General features: G+C 39.2%; 1 protein-coding gene across 1 annotated transcript in view; it reads right to left on the reverse strand.

Annotated features, from left to right (window-relative positions):
- WSCD1 (WSC domain containing 1) overlaps positions 1–24,662 on the reverse strand; it is a 138,946-nt gene that overhangs the window by 59,895 nt on the left and 54,389 nt on the right. The window contains exons 3-5 of the mRNA XM_063449769.1: positions 20,463–20,577; positions 19,359–19,543; positions 5,474–5,589 (exon numbers count right to left, since the gene is read on the reverse strand). Of these exons, the coding sequence (XP_063305839.1) occupies positions 5,474–5,589; positions 19,359–19,543; positions 20,463–20,577 (416 nt within the window). The remainder of the gene's footprint in view (positions 1–5,473; positions 5,590–19,358; positions 19,544–20,462; positions 20,578–24,662) is intronic.

Consider the following 24,662-nt stretch of genomic DNA (forward strand, 5'->3'; position numbering starts at 1 on the left):
AAACCATAGAATGCGGTAAAGTGACAAATTACTTGTAACTTTTACGCCAAACATAGTCTCGAGCTTAACAATATTTAGTATAAAAAAAACCTTAGCACAACAAATTATGCAAAAGTTAGATTTTATTTAGTACACACAGTCCGTTCTTAATATAAGAATAAAGTGCATAAATACAAAGTGTATAACATAACAAATACATACACCAAAGGTAAGGGTCCATAAAGTGGAAAAAACAAAACCAATACGTGTTCTGACCAAGGGCTATTGTCTTCTAAAATCCCTAAAGATATTATGCCGCTTGGCTATTTTGGACATAACAAGTTGATCGGCAATATACAGCTTACTCTTTAGTAAACAAGTCACCATGTGGTTTGACATCTACAACCTTTTGTGACTAAACAACTTTTTTTTCCCATAGAAAAAGAAATAACCACTTGCATTTCTGAACTTAATTTGTTTTTTGTGTTCTACGGTTTTACTTTCTTTTCCCCCGTTTATGTTACAACATCTGTAATATTCCAAAGTAATAGTTTGGTGTTTGTTTTACAACTGCTTAATGGATTAGAGGACAAAAATTCCAATTGTTTTTAAGGTCTATTTTATGTATTTTATCTAATGAAGACTTCACCTCGAACTTCTAATAACACTTAAGCATTATTGCACATTGAGAAATTGAAGGATCCACCAACCGCAAAATGGCCACCTTTACATGATGAAATGGACCGTGCATAATTGTGTTGGATAACGAGGACATGTTTATTAAAATATCCATTAGTTCTGCCAGCCATGCACATTTAGTTAATGGAGAGTTACAGTATATATAGGAGGAGGAGTGAATTGGACAACACACTAAGTTTTAAACTGGTAACAATTCCGTCAGAAAATAAAATGGTTTCTAGGACGGTTCTAATAGTAGATTTTTTGGTAAATAGAGCTTTACTTGTGCATAGAAGCATGGCTTGCACTATTATGCACTAATAAATTCATTAATTAAATTCACTGGCTAGAATATGAAATGTAATTTTAATTAATGATGCTTAATGATGAAAAAAATATTAAACTATAAGGAAAAAAAAGAAACCCTTATATTTTGAGAAATGTGGTGCCAGTAGTAGAAGTTAGGCAGTTAGTTGTACTATAGATACATACCGTATATACTCGAGTATAAGCCGACCCGAATATAAGCCGAGGCCCCTAATTTTACCCCCAAAAACTGGGAAAACTTATTGACTCGAGTATAAGACTAGGGTGGGAAATGCAGCAGCTACTGGTACATTTCTAAATAAAATTAGATCCTAAAAAATGTATATTAATTGAATATTTATTTGCAGTGTATGTGTATGAATGCAGTGTGTGTATGAGTGCAGCGCGTGTGTATGAGTGCAGTGTGTGTATGAGTGCAGCGTGTGTGTATGAGTGCAGCGTGTGTGTATGAGTGCAGCGTGTGTGTATGAGTGCAGCGTGTGTGTATGAGTGCAGCGTGTGTGTATGAGTGCAGCGTGTGTGTATGAGTGCAGCGTGTGTGTATGAGTGCAGTGTGTGTGTATGAGTGCAGTGTGTGTGTATGAGTGCAGTGTGTGTGAATGCAGTGTGTGTGTGTGTGTGTGTGTGAATGCAGTGTGTGTGTGAATGCAGTGTGTGTGTGTATGAGTGCAGTGTGTATGTGTGCAGTGTGTGTATGAATGCAGTGTGTGTGTGTATGAGTGCAGTGTGTGTGTGTGTGTGAGTGCAGTGTGTGTAAATGAGTGCAGTGTGTGTATATGAGTGCAGTGTGTATGAATGCAGTGTGTGTGTGTGTATGTGTGCAGTGTGTGCAGTGTGTGTATGAGTATGTGTATGAATTGTGTGTGTGTGTTGCAGAGCCTTGGTGGGGGGTGGGCAATTTTATATATTTTGTTTTATCATTTTAATATTTTTTTATTATTATTTTATATTATTTTATTTTATTTTATTTTTATTTTTATTTTATTTTAATATTTTTCATTATTATTTTGTATTATTTTATTTTATTTGTACTATTATTATTTTTTTAATTATTAATATTTTATTATTTATATAGTTATTTTTTTTCGTCCACCCTCCCTGCTTGCTAGCTGGCCAGGGAGGGGGGCTCTCACTCCCTGGTGGTCTAGTAGCATTGGTAGTTCAGTGGGGGGAGAAGGGGGGCTGGCAGGGAGCACTTACCTCTCCTGCAGCTCCTGTCAGCTCCCTTCTCCTCCGCGCCGGTCCGTGCAGCTCCCTCTGTCAGCTCACAGAGTAAGTCTCACGAGAGCCGCACTATGACCCCGCGGCTCTCGCGAGATTTACACTGGGAGCTGACAGAGGTGCTGAACGGACCGGCGAGAAGGAGAAGGGAGCTGACAGGAGCTGCAGGAGAGGTAAGTAAGATCTCTGCAGCCCCACAGCCCCATTGTCTGTATTATGGCAATGCAAATTGCCATAATACAGACATTAACTCGAGTATAAGCCGAGTTGGGGTTTTTCAGCACAAAAAATGTGCTGAAAAACTCGGCTTATACTCGAGTATATACGGTAATTGACATTTTTATAACAATCACTAACAGTATTTCTCGTGAATCACTAACATTAAATCATTAAGGATCAATGAAGCCCTATACCAGACATAACCAATAGCTTGACTGCCATCAGTCATGATACTACAATTGCTGTGCTGCTCCTATAATTGCTACGAAGACGTTAGAGACCAGATTCAGATGGCAGCAAAGATGAACAACAACCCTTAAAGGAAAACTCTGAGTGTCATAACAGCTTCATTTCAATAAAGTTGTTATGGTGCCTAGAGTCCTTCAGCGAAGTCATGCCTTTAATTGTTAAACAGTTCTCAAACGGTTTAAAGCTAAATATATATCCCAGGTCTCTCTCCCTTGGTTTCTGCTCAGACTACACCAGAAGCATTAGAGCGAGCAGTAGGGAGGCAATAGTGATTGTAAATGCCCTTATTGAGACTTAGATAAACTACACTGAATTTACTTATTGAATTTCTGTGAATATCCACGAGTGAATAGGTTTACTTGCTTATCTACTGGTATATATGAAATAATGTATTCATGTCCTGTGGCATCTCAAACAATGTTTCATTTTTTCTGGTTTAATAAAAAAATCACAAGAAAAATAAAATGTTTTATGCCAATAAAAAGAACTGAACATCTGTTGCCAAGGTAAAAAAAAAAAAAAACAATTTTATACACTAAAGTGTGTATTGTCAGGAATTAAAAGGGAATTCATTTTTTAAGGCCATATGAGGCAATTTAGAAAATATTAATTACGGTAGCTTTCTTTTCAGTTTTGATCATTTTGGACCAACGTTTTTGACTTTCTTTAAATTCCCAACAATTTACACTTTATCAAATAACTGTTAGCCATTAGGCTAATGTAATGACAAAACTCTCCTCCAATTTCACTACTGTATGTTTCCTGAAAATGTCAAAATGTGTCACCCATCTGTTTCAAATAATAGCACTTTGCAATGACATACCTAGGGTATGGCAGGTATAGCACATGCCCTGCGCAGCACTTGGAGGGGACACTACATCAGAGCCATTAAACAACGGTCAAAGGGTTAAACAAATTCATATTTTTTTCTATTTCATATGAATCCAGTAGATCAGGATGTGGGTTTCCAGAGAGGGCTGGCAGCAAATCGCATTGCTGAAGTCTGGCATCAAACCATCTTAAAACGTCACCAGCTGCTACTAGTATCTTACGACGCTAAACAAACCTAACAACAGTATCTTGTATTATATTAGAAATTAAAAGTGATCTTTATAACTTTAGGTTTCACGCATTAGCATTAGGAATATTTACAGTCCATTCTATTAAATCACTGTATTGATATTGTTTTTATGTATATTGCTATATTTAAATAGATATAAATAATAAAATGAAAAGTTCATAATACTGAAAGAATGTTCGTGCAATCTGCTAATTGCATTTCTACCAACACGTTTGTTTTAATTAAATAAAATTGAAGCATACACAAACATGTGCTTACTGTAAAATGTAAAAAAAATAATACAGAAATGATATAGAAAACCAGTAAAGCTTTTTGCATCTGTTGACAATGATGAGATTTGTTACCCATAAGAAATTAACTAAATGCAGGAAAAAAAAAGTATTTATAGTTTTTGTATTTGCTGCGTATTTACATGGTTATTTAGGTTTACGGTCTGTTAAGGTTCCCCCTTTCATACATCTGTTCCCAATGTAATCAAAAAGGAGGTGGAAAAAGTTAGTTTGAAGTGATTTCCAATATATGTTTTACACATCTATACAGAGTTTGATAAAATAACCTCTCTAGATCGATATTGCTTAACCTCTCGTGGAGAGTTAATGCATTCTGTGATATATAGGTATCTTACTTGATGTATAAAACATTAAGGAACTGATTCCTTTAAGCAGAGTTTCATCACTTTTTTTTTTACTCTATATGCAATGCTGTCCTTGTGTAGTCTAGTATGGGGGGAGGCAGCCTTTGGCACTCCAGATGCTGTGGACTACATTTCCCCTTATTTTTTTGTCAGCATTATGGCTGTGAGCATCATGGGAGATGTAGTCCACAGCATCTGGAATATCAAAGGTTGCCTATCCCTGGCCTAGTATATAGTAAAATAAATATGGAATCTTGGTGCTGCCTTCACAGCACCAGGATGGAAAGCCCTGGCAGACCTAATGCATTAAGGAAAGAAGCTCTCTACATTTGAGAGTCAAGAAAAACAACAGTATTACCCAAAAATGCTGTACATGTGTGCATTATACTTACCCTCTCTGCACACATCACCCTTGTAAATGATTTAGCAATGGTTACTGGGGTTGCTGTATATGGAACAGTGATACAATATAATAGTCCCTCACTTGGCTGTTGGCAATCTTTTGTAATGATAACTAACTACTGACATTTGTACCATGTTATTTATTGCCTGTTAAATATTAAGGTACAACACTAGACTTGTGCACAGAACAAGAATTTGCTTTGTCAGATTTGATTTGTCCCAAACATCTTTTTGTTTCAGTCTATTTGCAAATGTCTTCCATGTGATTATTTCAGGACAAATGATGCAGCATAACCAAAATGGTGGAAAACGTGCCTATCATACATGTTGCAGTACACTGGGCGGGGAATTTTCATTCCATTGGGTTCACTAATCAATTTACCAATAAAATGAAACAAATAAATATTGAATTGGAGGGAAACCTAATTGTTTGGAAATTGTACAGTGCATTCACTAAACTGAATTCTGGTGAACTAGTATCAGTTTAATTTTGTTGAGTAATTTTGAACACCTAATGACACAAGGCGATTTTGCTTATTTTGTTCTTCAGGACGCAAGCAAAGCTGACATTACATTTTTGCAATATTTATGCTCCACTGTATAATGTTCAAGTTTTATAAGCAAATATATATATATATATATATATATATATATATATATATATATATTAAAAAAGCTCTTACTTTAATGGTGCAGAATTCTGAGCACATCTCAATGGTGAGATTGGCAAAAAAGGCAGGAAATATTTGTGTTATATTTTCTGGTGCTCGGTAACATCCTCGGTAGGTGACGTTCCTCCCTGCAGTGACAAGAAATAGGATCCATCATAAGATTCAAATAAGAAAAGATGTTGTAGTGTCTAGACTAGTAAATATTTTTAACCCATTTTACTCTTCAGCCTCTATAGAGCTTTTGCTGATGCACAAAAATGCTACGTTTAACTAATCCAGCAAACTATGCTGTTTTGTAAAAAAAGAAAAATAAAGGAAAAAAGCAAGAACAGAAAATGATAATTGAAGTACATTTAGCTTTTAACCACTAACCAGTCAATTGTATAAAATCAATCAAACAGTGAAAATTAAATCTCACACAATAAAATCTATTCGCTAAACCTCGGTAGTAATTTTCAAAACTGAATTGCAAAATTTAGGCCAACATAGCTCGTTTTGTAACATTTTTCAACTCATCTACAGTCACTGGTAGGCTGTTTTAGTCCGAATATTACAATAAAAAATGTGTAGTAACAGAAGGGTCTTTTAAAAATAAAAATCCAAAATAAAGAAATAAAATATACAATTCAGAATAATCAACAGTGTCATATATCGGAAATTAAAAAAGCTACAATATACAAAATGACAAATGGACTGGCAACGTTTCAAAAATTAAAGTTCTAGAGATCGATATAAATCATTTTTTGTAACTTTTTTATTAAAAAAAATAATGTATTGGTCTGTAATAGATATGTTGAAAAAAAGAGGACCAAGACATATTAGGAATTTTAAATAAATATTCAAATTACAATAAACAAATAATTTTATGGCATAAGAACAATACTAAAGTATTTATAGCCAAGTGCTATACAGCCATGCTTGGGAAGGATTTGATCTGTTCAAACTGTCAGAATATAGATGTTTTGGCCATATGTAGAAAAATAAAACAAAAGTACTTTAAATTTAGTCCAAAATAGATGAGTCTGAAATAAAAAAAAGGAGATTATGAAGTGTCACAACCCTGACCTTTACAAAGAAAGTAAGCAACTCAAAACAATATTAAACGCAACCTATTATTAGAATCAGTATAACATATAAATATAGAATATAACTAGTATAACAAACTAGATAGCCTACAGCGGACTATTGGAGTTCAAGCCCCATCTGTTAATATAAATAGGAAAATAATACTAAAAAGGGGGTCCGGGGGAGAAAAAAACAAGAAAAGGATAATAGATCAAATGGAAAGCATCCTAGCCAAACGAAGCAGAAGTATAAAGTGAACTGCTTCAGTTGAAAAAAAAAGGGGGAGAAGAAAGACTAGCAATTATAGAGTCAAATGTAGCAGTTGCAATTACAATATAAGTAGAGTGGGAAGGTGAACTGCCTTGAAATACTCAGACAGAGGATCAAATCTCTACTAAGTAAAAGGAGGGGAGATGGACAAACAGTGACATAGGATAGGAATGACCTATAGGTCTAAATCGATACAACCTAATGTGCCTTTGTGGGCACCCCTTAAATCTCTAAACCCTCCTATTCTACCAAGGTAAGGGATTAAAACACCGGTAGATCAATAAATAAATAGAGACACACTCTTTACAACTGCTGCTTAGTAGTTAAATAGAAAGCATAAATAAAGGCATTGTAAAAACATTTGCATGGTGGCTATCTTTGAAATCAAGTTATGCTGCAGCATCGCCCGTTATCTAGCTGCCAACCACTGCACTAAACTGTCCCGACACGCGTTTCGCCAAGTAATGGCTCTACCAGGGGATTACGTTCAGTTACATTTTATGAATTAATATTATTTTGGGTTGCTTACTATCTTTGTAAAGGTCAGGGTCATGAGGTATTAACAAATGTTTACCTCCCATCCTCCCTTCCTCTTCGTCCTAGCATTTATAGTATGGTAGAATGTTTTCCAGATTCTGTCAGTCAGAAACATAATTCAAAGCTGTGTAACTGCAATTTTTTTTTCCAATCATTTCTGTACATTGTATATCATGTTTGTTATACATTATAGATAAACCACCGCTGTGCACAGTTATTGAATGGGTTTGATGTAACATGAAATAAAAAAATTAGCTGTGAATCACGAAGTGAGAAAACATTTAATGTATCTTTATTAGAGTGCTCGTAAAAATATACAACACACATACAATGATTGTTTATAAATGCCTGTCTAAGTGCATTGATTTCTTCGGTGTTCTGATGTACTGTACTGTACTTTGCTGAAATCATTTCAGTTCCTTAATTCTATTACGTGACAAAGGTATTTTACACAATGATGCAGAGGGAGCTGAATTAAAGTGGGGAAAAATGTGATTATAAATTTATGGGGATTGTAGGACTAATGGATTACACTGAGATGCAGTGCGTTGAGAAACACAGTACAAAGATGCTAATAGTGAATAATGAAGCCATCAAGTTATTTAAGAAGATAATTTAGTTGAAGTTAACCACCTGTTTCTGAATATAGATCAAACATATGGTAGTTGGTTGACTGGTAATCTAATTATCAGAACTTTGATTGTTACAAAAACGAAGCACCTCCAGTGGCCATCTGAGGTCACTAGTGGCCATCTTAGGCTGTAATGTAAGCATTGCTTTTTCTCTAAAAGGACAAAAAGCCTGCAGAGACTGACTATAGACTCCAGAACCACTACATTAAAGGGACACTATAGTCACCTGAACAACTTCAGCTTAATGAGGTTGTTCAGGTGAGTGCTACAGCTACCCGGAGCCTTTTTCTTGTAAGCACTGTATTTTCTGAGAAAATGCAGTGTTTACATTGGAAGCTTGGAACACCTCTTGTTGCAGTCAATCAGACGGCCACCAGAGGGACTTCCGAGTTCAGAGGCCCTAAAAAGGCCTCTCGTCCGATGCATTCTGGGTGAATGCATCAGACGGGCTATCAGCACACAAAGCACTGTGAACGCGCTTTGTGTGCTGACAGCCTGTCAGCACTGCTGTGGGCGTGGCTTCAGCTGACAGCTTCAGCTTCAGCTGAAGCCCGAACCCACAGGGACGCTTACGGTCCACAATAGTGGTTGAAGGGGGGGGGGGGGAGACCTACTCTCCTCCCCCCCCCCCGGCCCCCACCGCTGTGCGGCGGGTGGGGGCCCTAAAATTATCAATAAGGGGGGGACCTATTGTCCCCCCCGGCCCCCACCCCTGAGCGGTGGGTGGGGGCCCTAAAATTATCGATAAGGAGGGGGACCTACTGTCCCCCCCCCGGCCCCCACCCCTGTGCGGTGGGTGGAGGCCCTAAAATTATCGATAAGGGGGGGGACCTACTGTCCCCCCCGGCCCCCACCCCTGAGCGGTGGGTGGGGGCCCTAAAATTATCGATAAGGGGGGGGACCTACTGTCCCCCCCCCCGGCCCCCACCCCTGTGCGGCGGGTAGGGGCCCTAAAATTATCAATAAGGGGGGGGACCTACTGTCCCCCCCCGGCCCCCACCCCTGTGCGGCGGGTGGGGGCCCTAAAATTATCAATAAGGGGGGGGACCTATTGTCCCCCCCCGGCCCCCACCCCTGAGCGGTGGGTGGGGGCCCTAAAATTATCGATAAGGAGGGGGACCTACTGTCCCCCCCCCGGCCCCCACCCCTGTGCGGCGGGTAGGGGCCCTAAAATTATCAATAAGGGGGGGACCTACTGTCCCCCCCCGGCCCCCACCCCTGTGCGGTGGGTGGGGGCCCTAAAATTATCGATAAGGGGGGGGACCTACTGTCCCCCCCCCGGCCCCCACCCCTGTGCGGCGGGTGGGGGCCCTAAAATTATCAATAAGGGGGGGACCTACTGTCCCCCCCCGGCCCCCACCCCTGTGCGGCGGGTGGGGGCCCTAAAATTATCAATAAGGGGGGGACCTACTGTCCCCCCCCCCGGCCCCCACCCCTGTGCGGCGGGTGGGGGCCCTAAAATTATCAATAAGGGGGGGACCTACTGTCCCCCCCCGGCCCCCACCCCTGAGCGGTGGGTGGGGGCCCTAAAATTATCGATAAGGGGGGGGACCTACTGTCCCCCCCCCCGCCCCCACCCCTGTGCGGCGGGTGGGGGCCCTAAAATTATCGATAAGGGGGGGACCTACTGTCCCCCCCCCCGGCCCCCACCCCTGAGCGGTGGGTGGGGGCCCTAAATACAAAGGGGGGGGGACCCTAGTTAACCCTCCCCCCCCCCAAAAAAAAAAATTATCTCCCTACCTACCCCCCTCACCCTAAAAATAATGAGGGGGGGAACATTAACTAAAAACCTGTAAAAAAGAAAAAATGAGATAAAATCAACTTACCATTCGATGTTTTCTTTCTTCTAAAATCTTCTTTCTTCAGCCCCAAAAAAGGCCAAATAAAAATCCATAATAACCGACGCAATTAAAATAAAAAAAATAAAAAAACCGAGCGCAAAAAAAAATAATCCATCTTCACCCATGGAGGGCTCCGCGCAGACTGAGCTCCGCAGGGCGGGGGAAGGCTTATAAAGCCTTGCCCCGCCCTGCAATTATGCTAAGAACACTCTGATTGGTGGGTTTAAGCCAATCAGAGTGCTCTTTGTCATTTTACAAGCGTGGGAAAGTTCTTTGGAATTTTCCCACGCTTGTAAAATGACACAGAGCACTGTGATTGGATGGATTTCAAGCCATCCAATCACAGTGCTCTGTGTCATTTTACAAGCGTGGGAAAATTCCAAAGAACTTTCCCACGCTTGTAAAATGACAAAGAGCACTGTGATTGGATGGCTTGAAATCCATCCAATCACAGTGCTCTGTGTCATTTTACAAGCGTGGGAAAATTCCAAAGAACTTTCCCACGCTTGTAAAATGACAAAGAGCACTGTGATTGGATGGCTTGAAATCCATCCAATCACAGTGCTCTGTGTCATTTTACAAGCGTGGGAAAATTCCAAAGAACTTTCCCACGCTTGTAAAATGACAAAGAGCACTCTGATTGGCTTAAACCCACCAATCAGAGTGTTCTTAGCATAATTGCAGGGCGGGGCAAGGCTTTATAAGCCTTCCCCCGCCCTGCGGAGCTCAGTCTGCGCGGAGCCCTCCATGGGTGAAGATGGATTATTTTTTTTTGCGCTCGTTTTTTTTTTTTTTTTTTTTTTAATTGCGTCGGTTATTATGGATTTTTATTTGGCCTTTTTTGGGGCTGAATAAAGAAGATTTTAGAAGAAAGAAAACATCGAATGGTAAGTTGATTTTATCTCATTTTTTCTTTTTTACAGGTTTTTAGTTAATGTTCCCCCCCTCATTATTTTTAGGGTGAGGGGGGTAGGTAGGGAGATAAATTTTTTTTTGGGGGGGGGAGGGTTAACTAGGGTCCCCCCCCTTTGTATTTAGGGCCCCCACCCACCGCTCAGGGGTGGGGGCCGGGGGGGACAGTAGGTCCCCCCTTATTGATAATTTTAGGGCCCCCACCCGCCGCACAGGGGTGGGGGCCGGGGGGGGGACAGTAGGTCCCCCCCCCTTATCGATAATTTTAGGGCCCCCACCCACCGCTCAGGGGTGGGGGCCGGGGGGGGACAGTAGGTCCCCCCCCTTATCGATAATTTTAGGGCCCCCACCCACCGCTCAGGGGTGGGGGCCGGGGGGGACAGTAGGTCCCCCCTTATTGATAATTTAGGGCCCCCACCCGCCGCTCAGGGGTGGGGGCCGGGGGGGGGCAGTAAGTCCCCCCCCTCATTGATAATTTTAGGGCCCCCACCCGCCGCACAGGGGTGGGGGCCGGGGGGGACAGTAGGTCCCCCCCTTATTGATAATTGTAGGGCCCCCACCCGCCGCTCAGGGGTGGGGGCCGGGGGGGGACAGTAGGTCCCCCACTCATTGATAATTTTAGGGCCCCCACCCGCCGCACAGGGGTGGGGGCCGGGGGGGGACAGTAGGTCCCCCCCTTATTGATAATTTTAGGGCCCCCACCCGCCGCACAGGGGTGGGGGCCGGGGGGGGACAGTAGGTCCCCCCCCTTATTGATAATTTTAGAAAGCGAGCTGAGCTGTCAGTCAGACAGCTCAGCTCGCGAACGCGCATTCCGCGCACATGCGCGGTAAAGCGCTCAGGTTCTTCATAGGGCGGCATTCAATGCCGCTCTATGAAGAACGCGATTGGTGCAGCGCGAAGCCGTACCATTGGGCCCCGCGATTTCGTCATTTTGACGAAAAAGGGGGCGCGGCCTAGCGGGGAGCTCGGCGCTGGAACGGAGGTAAGTTTTTAATATAAAAACACCTCGAAATTTATTTTTAATAAATGAAAGTACATATAAAAGCAAGAAGGAAGGCTGGGGGACCTGTCTTTCTTGCTTTTATATGGTGACTATAGAGTCCCTTTAAGCTGTTATTGTTTTGGTGACTGTAGTGTCTCCTTAATAAGACAACTCTACAACTACACTTAATAAAAGGAATGGAACATTTTAGTTATGAAGAAAGGTTAACAAATGTAAATCTGTTTAGTTTCTAACAAAATTACACCTTAGAGGGGATAAGATAGTATTGTACAAATATATTCCGGCTAATACAAACCATTGTCTGTAAATCTATTCATAAACAGGACTATACATAGGACAGGAGGTCATGCATTTAGACTGGAAGAAAGGAGATTTAGTCTAAAGCAAAGGAAAGGGTTTTTTGCAGATGTTTAAACAGCAATTGAATACTTGCAAAAACATAATATTCAGGGATATAATTTTCAATATGTGGCTTCTTTTCAAGGAGAAACCTGACTTACATTATGGAGTCAAGAAGGAAGTTTTCCTCTAGTTTGTAGTGAAATTGGAAAGCCCTTCAAACTGGGGTATTTGCCTTCTTTTAGATCAACTGCATAGTAACTTGTCATGTAAAGCTATTGATACAATTCTTATCAAGCTCATACAATTACTGGATGAGGTCAATTGGCATTGTATCCCACATGAACTGTTCCCATCAACCTCAACCAGAATCTAAATAAAAACAATTTAAAAAAGAAAGGTTGCATGGTTAGGATTCTGCACCATAACCACTTCAGTAAGATGAAGTACTCATGGTGCTTTGAGTAACCCCTTAATTTCACATTGTATAACTAATATTTGAATAGCAAATTTCTAAATTTATACTAAAGTACTAATATACACAATATGAACATGTTTAACATGGGTCATATTTGGGAATAAACTACATCACACACACACACACACACACAAACACCTTTTAATAGAATAGATTTGTACCCCACTTACTAATCACAAGTCCATATTACAGTCAATTTTTTTCACTTTGTTAGTCACTTTTTGGTGTTTTCAAAAAATATTTAGCTGTTGCCCATATGATTGATTCAAGCCCGGATCTTGTCCTCAGGAGGAACTTTTTTTAAACGTTACTAATAACAGAATTTTAAAAGACATGGTTTCAGATAGTATGGACAAGGCGTTATAATATGAGAACACCTTTCCAGAAAAACAAGAGTAATACCTAAACCAAATTGTCCTTAATGCTTCTCAGGCTCTTGTTCTACTTTTATATAATACTGGGAAATTTGCCAAAAACTTTCCGTCAATCGTGACACTTTTAATCTGGGTATATGCCAGAACTGAATTATTTAACAATTCTTAACAGTTTTTCTTTAACAAACCAGAGGTTCTTATTGTGAGATAACAGTAGACGTCACAGAAAGACCCAAGGGCTTGCTACATATTTCTATCTAGTAACAATACCCTTAGGGAAACACATGGCATTTAATAAAGAAAACATCGGACTGCTGTTCCGTTGCAATCTGTTTGTTTTCCTCTCCCGTGAAGGGTCAGTATGATTAGCAATTACAACCAGCTTTATGCTGCGATATTTAATTACAGGTTAAAATGTCAAGGAATGACAATATAAGCAGAGAAATAAATGCTGATCCTTCTTGCATCCCATCCACTGTATCGATTTATCTTGTGATATGCAGTGAGGCAGAAAAAAAAAAAACCTAAAGCTTATGGGAAACAAAGCATTAACCTTTTGGCTACTTGCTCTGGGTTATGTCTAATAAGAATATGGGGGAAAAAAAGTAAAACATTAATTTAACAAAATAAATATTGCCAAGTTCTTCAGGCATTTTGGAACATCAAGTTCATGATGTACTTATTGAATATCAAACACTGAGCTTAAAATGTATATTGCAACCTTTTTTACCTTTTTTACTTTTCTGTGAATTGCTTACAGCTCTTAAATGTTTTATTTTTTTTTAAATATTCGTCACATTTTGGAGATCCTGCATTACCATCATCAGACCAAATGGATTGACATTTCCCACCTCTCCTTAAACCAAACACATGTGCATGACTGCCCGTCTTCTCATACCCTTCAACGGCTAGTCCCAGAGGAATAACTAAAGGCCAATGTGCTTTATGCCCTACTAGTATATAAAAAAAAAAAAACCATGCACTGAAATATTGAATTAGCTGAGCATTAATCTAGAGTTTAAGTTGTTTTGTTCCAACTAATAAAAAAAATTAAAAATCAGGGCTCAGTCATTCATCCATAATATCATTCAAGAACAAGAACATACACTTTCTGCAAATGGATTCTATATAAATGAGACACACATAAATCATTTAATGGTATTTTCACAAAGGATTACACCTAAGTAACTACCCGGCATATGAGAGGGACTAAAATCATGTATTAGATGCATGACCTCCTGTCACTTACATTGCATAAAATATTATGTGATAGGTAATGTATTTTTAGAATTTGAAGCATGATTAGGCAAGAAATTGCGCAGTTGCTGCCAGTTTCTAAGTAATGGGAAATTTGACAGAAGAGACTGATAAATAAATGCATAAGTAAAATGAATTTTGATCTAACAATAATCAAATTTTGTGAATAGAAATACAATGCTTATTCTTTTATTATTTTGGCAAAATGATAAAAAAAAATTGTATACGGTATATGCAAAAGAACATGCTATGTATCATAATTCCATTTTGACAATGCAAGGGAAACCTAGTCACGGAGAAGATTCCGTTTTTCAATTAGTGTAATTTTGCTGTGGTGTGGTAAATGGATGGATGGAAAGACAGACAGATACAAAATGGTTGATATTTTTATTTTTCTATGATTCACCTTGCTCTTAAAAATTAAAGACAGTTTTCATAGCAAACTATGAATCGACTTAATTTAGTAAAGTCAATTTCCAATATAATACACTTTTTTTTTTTATGAATAGGTGGCAAAATAGAAATGATGGGATATCTAAAAACAATTACAATATAAATGTATTAAATTTGACTTTTTACTTATTTGTCCACATTTTAATGAATGAGTGGATACATAAAACCTACTAGTACGTATACAGTATCCATTATATTAAAATATTCATACAAGTTCTGAAGTATCTCTGGAGCAGAAATAAAAAATTTTGAGGGGTTAACATGTACCTTTATTATGGAAACCTGTTGGCATTTTTGTGAATGCTTTCTAAAAATGGAGTCCTGGGGAACCTAATGATTATGTGTGGCAAGCGCTGTGCACATTAGGCCTTCCCCATAAGAAAGCACTGATTCAATGCTTTTCTATTGAGGATTTGAAGACATTGCATGTCCTCATGCAAAGCTTTTTTACACCCATATAATCAACTACATTAACAATGACACGTAAAATTCTAATGCATACTGTCTGTCAGCATGCATCCCTTTCTCTAGTGTTTAGGTCTCTGTGAGTGACGTATATCATTATAATTAAAGTCTGCTAACATAACATAATACAAGAGACATTAAATAGCTAATATAAATGGGCCTGATGTAGCTAATTTGTGGTATTATTGCAGTACAACTAAAATAATGATTATGAAGATTGCATTATGCGTGGAAATAAAATTCAGATAATACGAATGATAAAAATGAAGTACATTATGTACACAGCAATACACTAAGTAGTACATTCAGTTTATTACTGTTTGATAAAATGGAATGCCAAAAGAATTAACATTTAGATTTGTAATTCAAAGGTAACTGGCCTTGTAGCCAAATTACAGCAGTTAAAGGTGGATGTAGAATGTAGCTATGGATTTAAATGCCCCAGAGATGTTACGTTTGCAAAAAGCGTGCGGTGATTGAAGACACGCATGAGAAATAAATAACTTATTTCAGCTTTTAAAATTTCTCATATTCGTGATAAAGATAGCAATGTATATTTTAACTAAGTGGGAAAATATAGATAGAGCTATAAATTTGGGACTCATTAACCAAATACTGTATTTCACACATAGTGCTGAATACATAGAATGGAGAGGAACGTGCTGCAGCTAACAGCTTGAATCTGTGCAGCGTTATACACAGTATATGACATGTCCAACTAAAACCTACAGCCCTGTGAAGACATATGACTCTTTCTTTATTATGTGGTGGCATGTTACAGCTACGTAAATATATAAGACTTACCGGATTCTCTTTCGCACATAGCTGAATTTAAGCAAAAGCATAAAGTGGCACATAACTGGTATTTTGGTAAGGACAGTCTGGCAGTGGGACTGTCTTGATTGCATGTGTGGTTGTACACAACAGCAAATACATCTTGATTTTGAAAGCAAAAAAACTTTACTTCTTCTTTAAAAGGACCACTCTGACCCTATAACAACTTAAAGAACCGTTAAAGTCACCCGGACCACTTCATCTCAAGGCATTGGTCTGGTTACAGTGGTCCTGTCATTTTAGCCCTTCAATGTAAAACATGGCGTTTTGTAGAAGCAGCAACGTTTAACTTGAAGGGTTACACATACCTCTAGTGTCTTTCATGCTGACAAACACTTTCACAGGAAACAAACTATGGGGAGCATTAGATAGGACCAAAACCCTGAATGGTGACATTGTGGAAGAAGAAAAGGGTGGCAGCTCTAGAAAAGATTAGTAAAAAGCCTTTTTTCAGCTTTTTGATACAAAGAGGGGGGGAGGATAAAAATAATTATGTTTGTATTCCTAATGCTATAGTGTTCCTTTTATCTAGATAAAGTTGCTATGGGCAGAGGCTCTCAGACCATAGTCATTGCACTGGCTGCCAAGTCATTGCTTTTCCTATTAGATGAGCAACTGATTAAAGGATTGAGGAGGAAGCATGATGGGAATCCATTCATAAATGGTTTAACACCTTAGCAGGTGCCACAGAACTCCAGGTTCCATAAAAAAGCAAGTGAGATGCAGGTGTTCCTTTAATTACATTAATTCCTTGTAGGAACCAGCACTGTCTATGAAAGGTCCTCTAAAATTTTCAAAAAGAGAAATAGGACACGAAAACACACATTTGTGTTTTTCTTTCTCTTGTACAAAAATCTTAATTTGAAACGGATTTCCTCTTATATAAATTAAAAGAATAATCCAGAATAGAGTTGATCTACAAAATATGTGATATGATTGATATGTAAAAACAATACATAAAAAAAAAGATATTCATATTTGATATTCACTGAATTTCCTTCCAATCATTATGCTTTGCTAGTTCTGAATTGAGCTCTCAGTAAACCAGGATTTGACAAATGCTCACTTAACTTTCAACAGCACTGCTGAGCCTATGCCATAAATAGTGCTTTATGGGTACAGCAAGGGTTTCAGTTATCACTTGCCACTGTAGATAGCTAATAGCTGGGGAAAAAAAACTCCCTGTAAACAAAATCATAACTTAAAACATTTTTGAAGCATAAGAAAAAGCATTGCAGCTTGGAAGGATGATTGTGGGTTTGCTGTGCAAAACATTTTTTAATTAACTAAAGATGATTAATAAAAACACCATCTAAAATGTAATACACATTATACCAAATGTGTATGGGTGCCTGGCATACCCCTTAATTTCAACAACAACAGCCACAATATGAAGCAGTGATACTACTTATTCTTCAAGAAGAACAAACTGCTAGCGGACCATTGGAGCAAAAAATTGGAATTAATATGGGCCTGACAAGCTTGTTTTGAGTTACAAATTTTGTTCATGACCTCTGAAGATCGGACAGATGGCTCGGTTCAGCTGAAATCTGTTAAAATCCGATTTGGCTGGACACCTTGGCGGTGTGAGGGTTAATAATGTGGTGGCTGGCCAGCACTTTTTAGCCATCCGCAACATTAAATAGTTAAAAAATAAATAAACCTATTGGGGGTCAATATCACACCCACATTAGTACATTATACCTCCCTCATGATCCCACTTGCCATGGCATTGACTGCTCACTATAATTAAAGACTAGCAAATACTGGTACCCAGTTGCTAATGAACACCTCATTGTGCCTCCACCCATGGTCATCAGGTGAAGACTTCCATTTAACCCCTTGTGGACACATGACAGATATATTCTGTCATGATTCCCTTTTATTCCAGAAGTTGTGTCCTTAAGGGGTTAAAGAACAAGAGAGGACAGATCACTATCCACCCACATGCCTCCTTGGAGGGGATCTAAATACAAAGTAATGCTGTGGCAAGTGGGTGGATGTTATAATTAAAATGAACATGGGGGGACAGGTGGAGGGGACATCCAATCAGAGCCAAGCATTCAAAGCACAATGATTGCTACTAGATATCCTGAGAAAGCCCTATATGGAATTACCCTGCATTGAAAGCATGTTCTTAGCAGCACCCTGCAAGGCTCACATAGATTTATTTTTTTGCATTTGTTTTTATTTTTCTTCCCATGATTTCTTTGCAGTCCGGTTTTTAATTTTTAATTTTCAATGTTGTAGTTGGACAATATAGATTTGTATTTGCCCTGTCTTTGGGCTGAAGAAAATAAGATGGAAGAGGAAAGAAGATAGCTAATGGTAACTGTTTTTTTTTTTTTTATTTATTTACAGGTATTAGTTTTATTGCCCCCTCACTATTAAGAAGAGGGCTAGTTTATTTTCATTGATATGGGATAGAGAAGGGCTTGGGGGGCTAGACATTTTTTGGGGGCAGTGGAAAATGGCATATCCAACTATTTTATATTTAAAGTTCCCACCTGCAATCCATGGGCGGTTGCTTGAAGAGGACATTAGGTCTCCTATTGATAAAGATTTTAGCCCTCACATGCCATTCGAGGGTGGTGGCTGGGCAGGGGGGGGGGGGGTACTATGTTCTCCAAATATTATCAATATTATAGCCCCTTCACCCATAGGTGAGAGTTAGGGGGACATCTCCCCACTTTACCAATTACAGCCCTCACCCACCGAGAGTGGTGTACAGGGGCACACTAACCCACCCTCCCCATTCAATTTAATTATAGCTGCTTGCCACGAATGAGAACCCAGGGGCACCCACCATAGCAGCACGTGAGGTGGCCTAATCTGTTCTTCACATTAAAGTCCCCACTAGTTGTTTACTAAACACTGATCAAACAATGGCTGCTCCCTGTAATTGACATGGCTGCACTCAAGGCATTTTAAGTGGGGGCAAGGGGATGTATATATTTTACTTGTACTAATGTGGGGGTCATAGTGATTCCACAGGTTGCTGGCTGATAGTACAAATATCATAGGAGCCAAAGTGACTCAGCCATTGAGCATTTCAGTTGCTTCAGGATTCGGAGATATGTCAGTTTATTTTCATAGCAGAATTGCTAATCGTCCATAGTTTTTTCAGAACCGCGATTCTGCCATAACTGAATCTCCAAGTCTAATGTTTACCCTAAATTTCATGTAAGACTTCTCCATTTTAAATATCCTTGTGATAGACAGCTTACTGCCAAGGGTACATTAGTGTGCTGCTAGGAATGGTTGGACTGTAGGCTTACCAATTTTCCTGCGGAAAAGCCTAAATTATAAAACAGCAATGGATGTTTATATTTTATCATTGTGGCTGAGCCCACAGGTATAACTTGAATCTGGAACCAAACGGATCAAAGAGACAGAGGCTAGACTAGTCTTCTATTTCTCATGCACACACTTACTCTGTTTTTCCAAAGCTTGGAGCTCTTCTATACGGAACACAGACAGACGATTTACACCTCCACAGATGGAACCTTTCTCCCCTTTACATTCATTGTTGCACTCTTCTTCTTTGGCTCTGTTCGGGGGTAGACTGTTTCCACAGTAACATTCAGATCCATATGCCAAACCAGAATAAAGATAAGCTCTGTAAAAAAAAAAAAAATACAAAAAAAACCATTCAATAATTTAAATTCAACTTTAACGGACACTGTAAGACATTTTAGGACTACAATAAAAATAAATAAATATATTCAATACTTATGTCATGCCACTAGAGAAGTTTCCTGGGTCAGTGCTAAACAGTGTGCATTGATTCAATGCATCTCTATGAGGAGATGCTGATTGGCCAGGCCGGAGTTTACCCTGACCCCGCTCCACCTACTTTATGATCTCAACCAATCCAATGCTTTTCCTATGGGAAAGAATTGGATTGTCTGAGATCATCAATTCTGATGATGTCGGTCAAGGAGGCAGATTGGGGGCAAGGCTAGCGCTGGTGGAAATAAAGCAATATTTGTAACCTTTTAAGGCGAACAGGGGGACAAGCCACCAAAATTGTGGTTTTAACACTTAAGGGTCAGGAATACATGTTTGTATTCCTGACCCTATAATTTTTTTTTTTAACTAACCCTATAATGTTCTTTTGACATTTTCAATAGTTGCAGAGTCAATACCATTAGTTTAAAACTAAAACTTATTTTATATAAATGTCATGCAGACTAGTACTTTACTCAAAAAAAGTAAAAATTAAAGAGTCCTCTAAGCAAAACCTAAAAACACAACTTGGCATGAATTTTTTGAATTATTATTATTTTTTTAATGGTTTTAAGTAAAATCACTTGTACTATTTACTTATATATGTATGGTAAATTTAATTGACTTTTCATAATAACAGCATAAAATACCTGATACAATTAATAAATTATTATTCTCTAAGTTATTCTAAGAACAGTTGTATACCCAGAGCACTATAATATTGTTAGTCAAAATGTTATAACTTTAAAAGCCAAATATAAATATAATAATGTTTTTTTAATGATTCCTTACAGATTCTAATGGATTACCTTTCTGCGCAAGCATCTTGACAGTGGCTTATAGTCATTTTTCTCAGATCATAGAACACTGTTGCTTTGAGAGTTCTTTGTTCCACGTTGTCAATAAAGCATCCAATGTATCTACCTGAAAATGCACAAAATGTAAGTTTAATGAAGGCTATGTATTAAAAGACACATAATAAATATCCAGGTTAATTTTTTTCTCAGTATATGCCCGGAAGAGCATGATTAAACTCAAAACATATCATCAGACCACAAAACTATGAAAATATTAGGATATACACATGGTCTCTCTGCCAAGCTAGGTCTACTACTTGTCGTACAATTTGCATGCACATTTAACACAACACCCCATATCTTCAATTCTTTTTGGCTAGCAAATTATTTCATCTGAAGTCTTAGGAGGGGAAGTTAGAATAGAAGCAACTGGTTATGCATAATTGTATTTGCGATAACATAAAAACCAAAAGGAGATGACACTCCCCGCAGAGGCAATAGGGTCCTCTTAAAATTGTATATGTAATATTAAATGCATCTCTGTTCAAATAAAACAGATATCAAAACTTTTAAAAGTGTTCTAGAAACAAATAAAAAACCTGCATATAGGGTAGTTTTTATTGAAAATAATATCAATATAGCATTGATATCAATATAGCATAATAGCATTTATGCCAGACTGAACTGTAAATTCTTTGGGTTTCGCCAGTGATGCAATTTTTGTCACTGGCTTGCTCACTTTCACCCCACTTCCTGAGATGCTGATGTTTGGGGGGGTTTGCCTTTGGAATTGTACTAATCAATTACTTTGCCCTTCATTTCTTATTCTTTTCTAAACTTTAACTGTATAGACATATATTACTGAGATGCTAGGTAATCGATAAAATATTTAAATCAAGCTTACCCTCAAATATTTTGTTAATTTCAAATAAAAACAAAATTTGAAAAAAAAAAACGCATTATTTATCATTTTAAGCTGGCAGTAACTAATTTTTCAATATCCCTGAAGCTTTAAATAAATTAGGAAAATGAATTATTTTTTGTTCACGAGTTTGTGCAGATAAATGCACGGAACACTCTGTGCAATTTTAGATAATAAATTTTTTTTAGAGCGACTGACTTGCAACATTTAGACACAGTGTTATTTAAGCATTAGAAACCTGCTAAGGTCTGCAAGATAATTATGTATCGTTTTATTTCTCTATATGTATTGTATATTTTGAGTGTTTTAGGTTGCCTCTCATAGGTTGTAAATCAGTTCTCCAGAAAAAATTGTGAGAATAAAATCAAAATCATAATATTTAGGAACAGGGGACAGACCCTAAAAATAATAATAAAAAAAAAATAAGTGTGTGGCATCATCAATATTATTCTCTCCTTAATTAAAGTCTTGTCAACATACTCTTAAAGGGATACTCAATGCGTGACTGTCTGTATACTGTGTAGAGGCATGGATATCCATTTCTACACAGAAACAAAGCTTCAGCAATCAAAAAGACAATTTGTGAATTGGGGAAGCATGGAGTTATGCTCCAGAAAACAGTAGATTTTTTTTAAGCAAAACTAGAGAGATTTGATCAGGGAGAAAAATGTTGTGAGATAGAGAGTAGGGAGATATTTTGTGTCATTTTACCCCACTCCCTCTAGCATGTAAGCTCATTGAGCAGGGCCCTCAACCCCTTTGTTCCTGTTTGTCCAACTTGTCTGGTTACAACTACATGTCTGTTCGTCCACCCATTGTAAAGCGCTGCGGAATTTGATGGTGCTATATAAATACCATAATAATAATAATAATAATAATAATAATAATAATAGTAATATTTAGCCATATCCAGCAAACATTACCTGAGCCAGATTAAGGAGCTGTCTCAAAGCATTCATAGAGGCAGTAATTGCACATTGTCCTTCATACACTCAACATGGATTGCTATAGCAGAATATGTAGACATAAACACTCAACCCCTGAAGTTCACCAGTAAAGAGCACCCCTTATTCTTCCCAGTTTGTTATTTTGTCTCCAGTCAGCAGTTGATGTAGAACCCCAAAAACCCTTGAGAAGCAGACACATCCCATCCTGTCTGCCTATCTTATCCACAGAAGCACCATACTGAATTATTCAAGAAAGAGTTCACCAGGAAGAGTAGCAAAACTCTATAAATAAAATAAACCAGTGATGTGAAAATGGTGTTCCCCTGCACTTTTAGTAAGGGAACTACATTCTCCTGCATCCCCCATCACTCCAGCCCTGTTTAGAGAACAATAAAAAAGTATAATAAAGCAGAACAATCACGAAGTGGCAGTTAAAGAAACACTAAAGAAATAAAAACAACTTTAGCTTAATGAATGGGTTTTATATATAGATCATGCCCTGCAGTCTCGCGGCTCAGTTCTCTGCCATTTAGGCATTAAATTACCTTTGTTTCTGTCCATGCAGACCTAGCCATACTTCCCCCTTGATGTGACTGACACATCCTGCATGAAAATAAGTGGTTTTATTTTCAATCTGATGTTAACTTTTTTTAGAAGTTCTTCTGCTCTGTAAATTTTATTTAAATCACACACAGGGCGGGGCGGAGCCTGACCAGCGAGCAGGGCAGACGTGCTCTGCAACAGCTCCTGACAAACCAGCACGAATATCAAAACTAACCCGAAATAAAGTGCGCTCACCCTCCTGTAAGTGGGCTCATTGGACCGGGGCAGCCGACCCGAACCCGGAGATGCTGAACACGGCGCTGGGGTCCACCGGGAACTGCATTAGCGGACTGAGGCCTACCGGAGGAGGAGGCGGAGAAAGGCGGCCGCTTTCCCGCCAGACGCACCCAGACACAAGTAAGCTGGGAACGATACCTTCCCCCCCCCTATCGGCGGGGGATATCCCGATCCCCGCCAGAAGGAGAACCTAGCACCCGGCACTCTCCGAACAAGCCTGCAGCCCATATCAGCAGCACGGGAGCGGGGGCCTCCAAAATGGCGGACGAGCACACCTCAGCCCTGCAACTTAGACAAGAGGGAGAGATGCGGCCTGCGAGGCGCCGCGCACTCCACCTACCACCCGAGAACACGGAGGAGCTCTACAATAAGCTGTATACCAAACTGTGGTCACGACTTTATGCCCGAAGACAGGCCTTCAAGGTGGCAATCAAGGTAGTGGAGGCATGGATCCGCCCGGCAACCCGGCGCCAAATAGGCCGGACCCTCCCTCGCACCCCCAAAGCAGCCCATAAGCGACACAGTAAGCAAAGACCTACATGGAAGGTGATAACACCACAGTTACAGACAGGGCGCCGCCGCGGTAGCCATCCTGAACACTACAGCTCACAATCCCGACAAGCACAGGGAACCCCCCGGGCCCCACACTTAGCCCAGCAATGTAAACCCGCACCGCTGAAGGGACCTGGGTGGCACCCCACAAGCCTCCCCTGCAAACCAAGGAAGGACACCACTCTTTACTTAGAAAAGCTGGACCAGCTCAGCAGGGGCACAGAGACTGTACCCACATCGGGCTCAGGCCCCCTGAAAACCTGGGGCAGAAATGTCACCAAGCATCACCGTGCTACCAAGCTCAGCGACACAGACACCTGGCCTCCTGATGGAATCGGTTAACAAGCAACTGAAGGCTTTCTATATGTTTTGGCTATATAAATGTTTTTGACCTTCTGCATACTCAGCACCATAAGCCCACCTTTGAAGTTGAAACCTTATCCAGCTATCTCTAATAGTATAGTCGTCTGATAAATTTTGTGTTTTTTGGGAAGGTGGTGGCCCCAAGCTAATAACTACGCTGATAAAGCCTGTGAATTGATGCATATATTTTTTCCATGTTAATGCCTTTAGCGCAATAATCATTATGCTTAGCATAGTATACTCTCAATCAATGTTATTCGTGTATTGTTAGTATGATTAACCTGACTCATGTTTTCTCTTTCATACGACTAACATGTTGTTTCTCTTACTTTTTAAAATATTTTTAAAATATGTGCAAAAGCTCTAGCATGTCACCTCTACTCAAGTAAAGCAATAACCTACCTATGTATTTATTAAGCCTGAAAACTTTAAAAATTGTGCCTGTTAAGAATATACCCTGCATGCTCGCGTGGGAAAAGCTTGAGGATTGCCTTTGGGGTACCTCAAACCTACTTGTACTAGATGCGTGCACTACAAAATAAAGAATTAAAAAAAAAAAAAAAAAAAAAAACAGAAATCACACACAGG

The sequence above is a fragment of the Pelobates fuscus genome, chromosome 1, assembly GCF_036172605.1.
Source record: "Pelobates fuscus isolate aPelFus1 chromosome 1, aPelFus1.pri, whole genome shotgun sequence".
Taxonomy (NCBI): domain Eukaryota; kingdom Metazoa; phylum Chordata; class Amphibia; order Anura; family Pelobatidae; genus Pelobates; species Pelobates fuscus.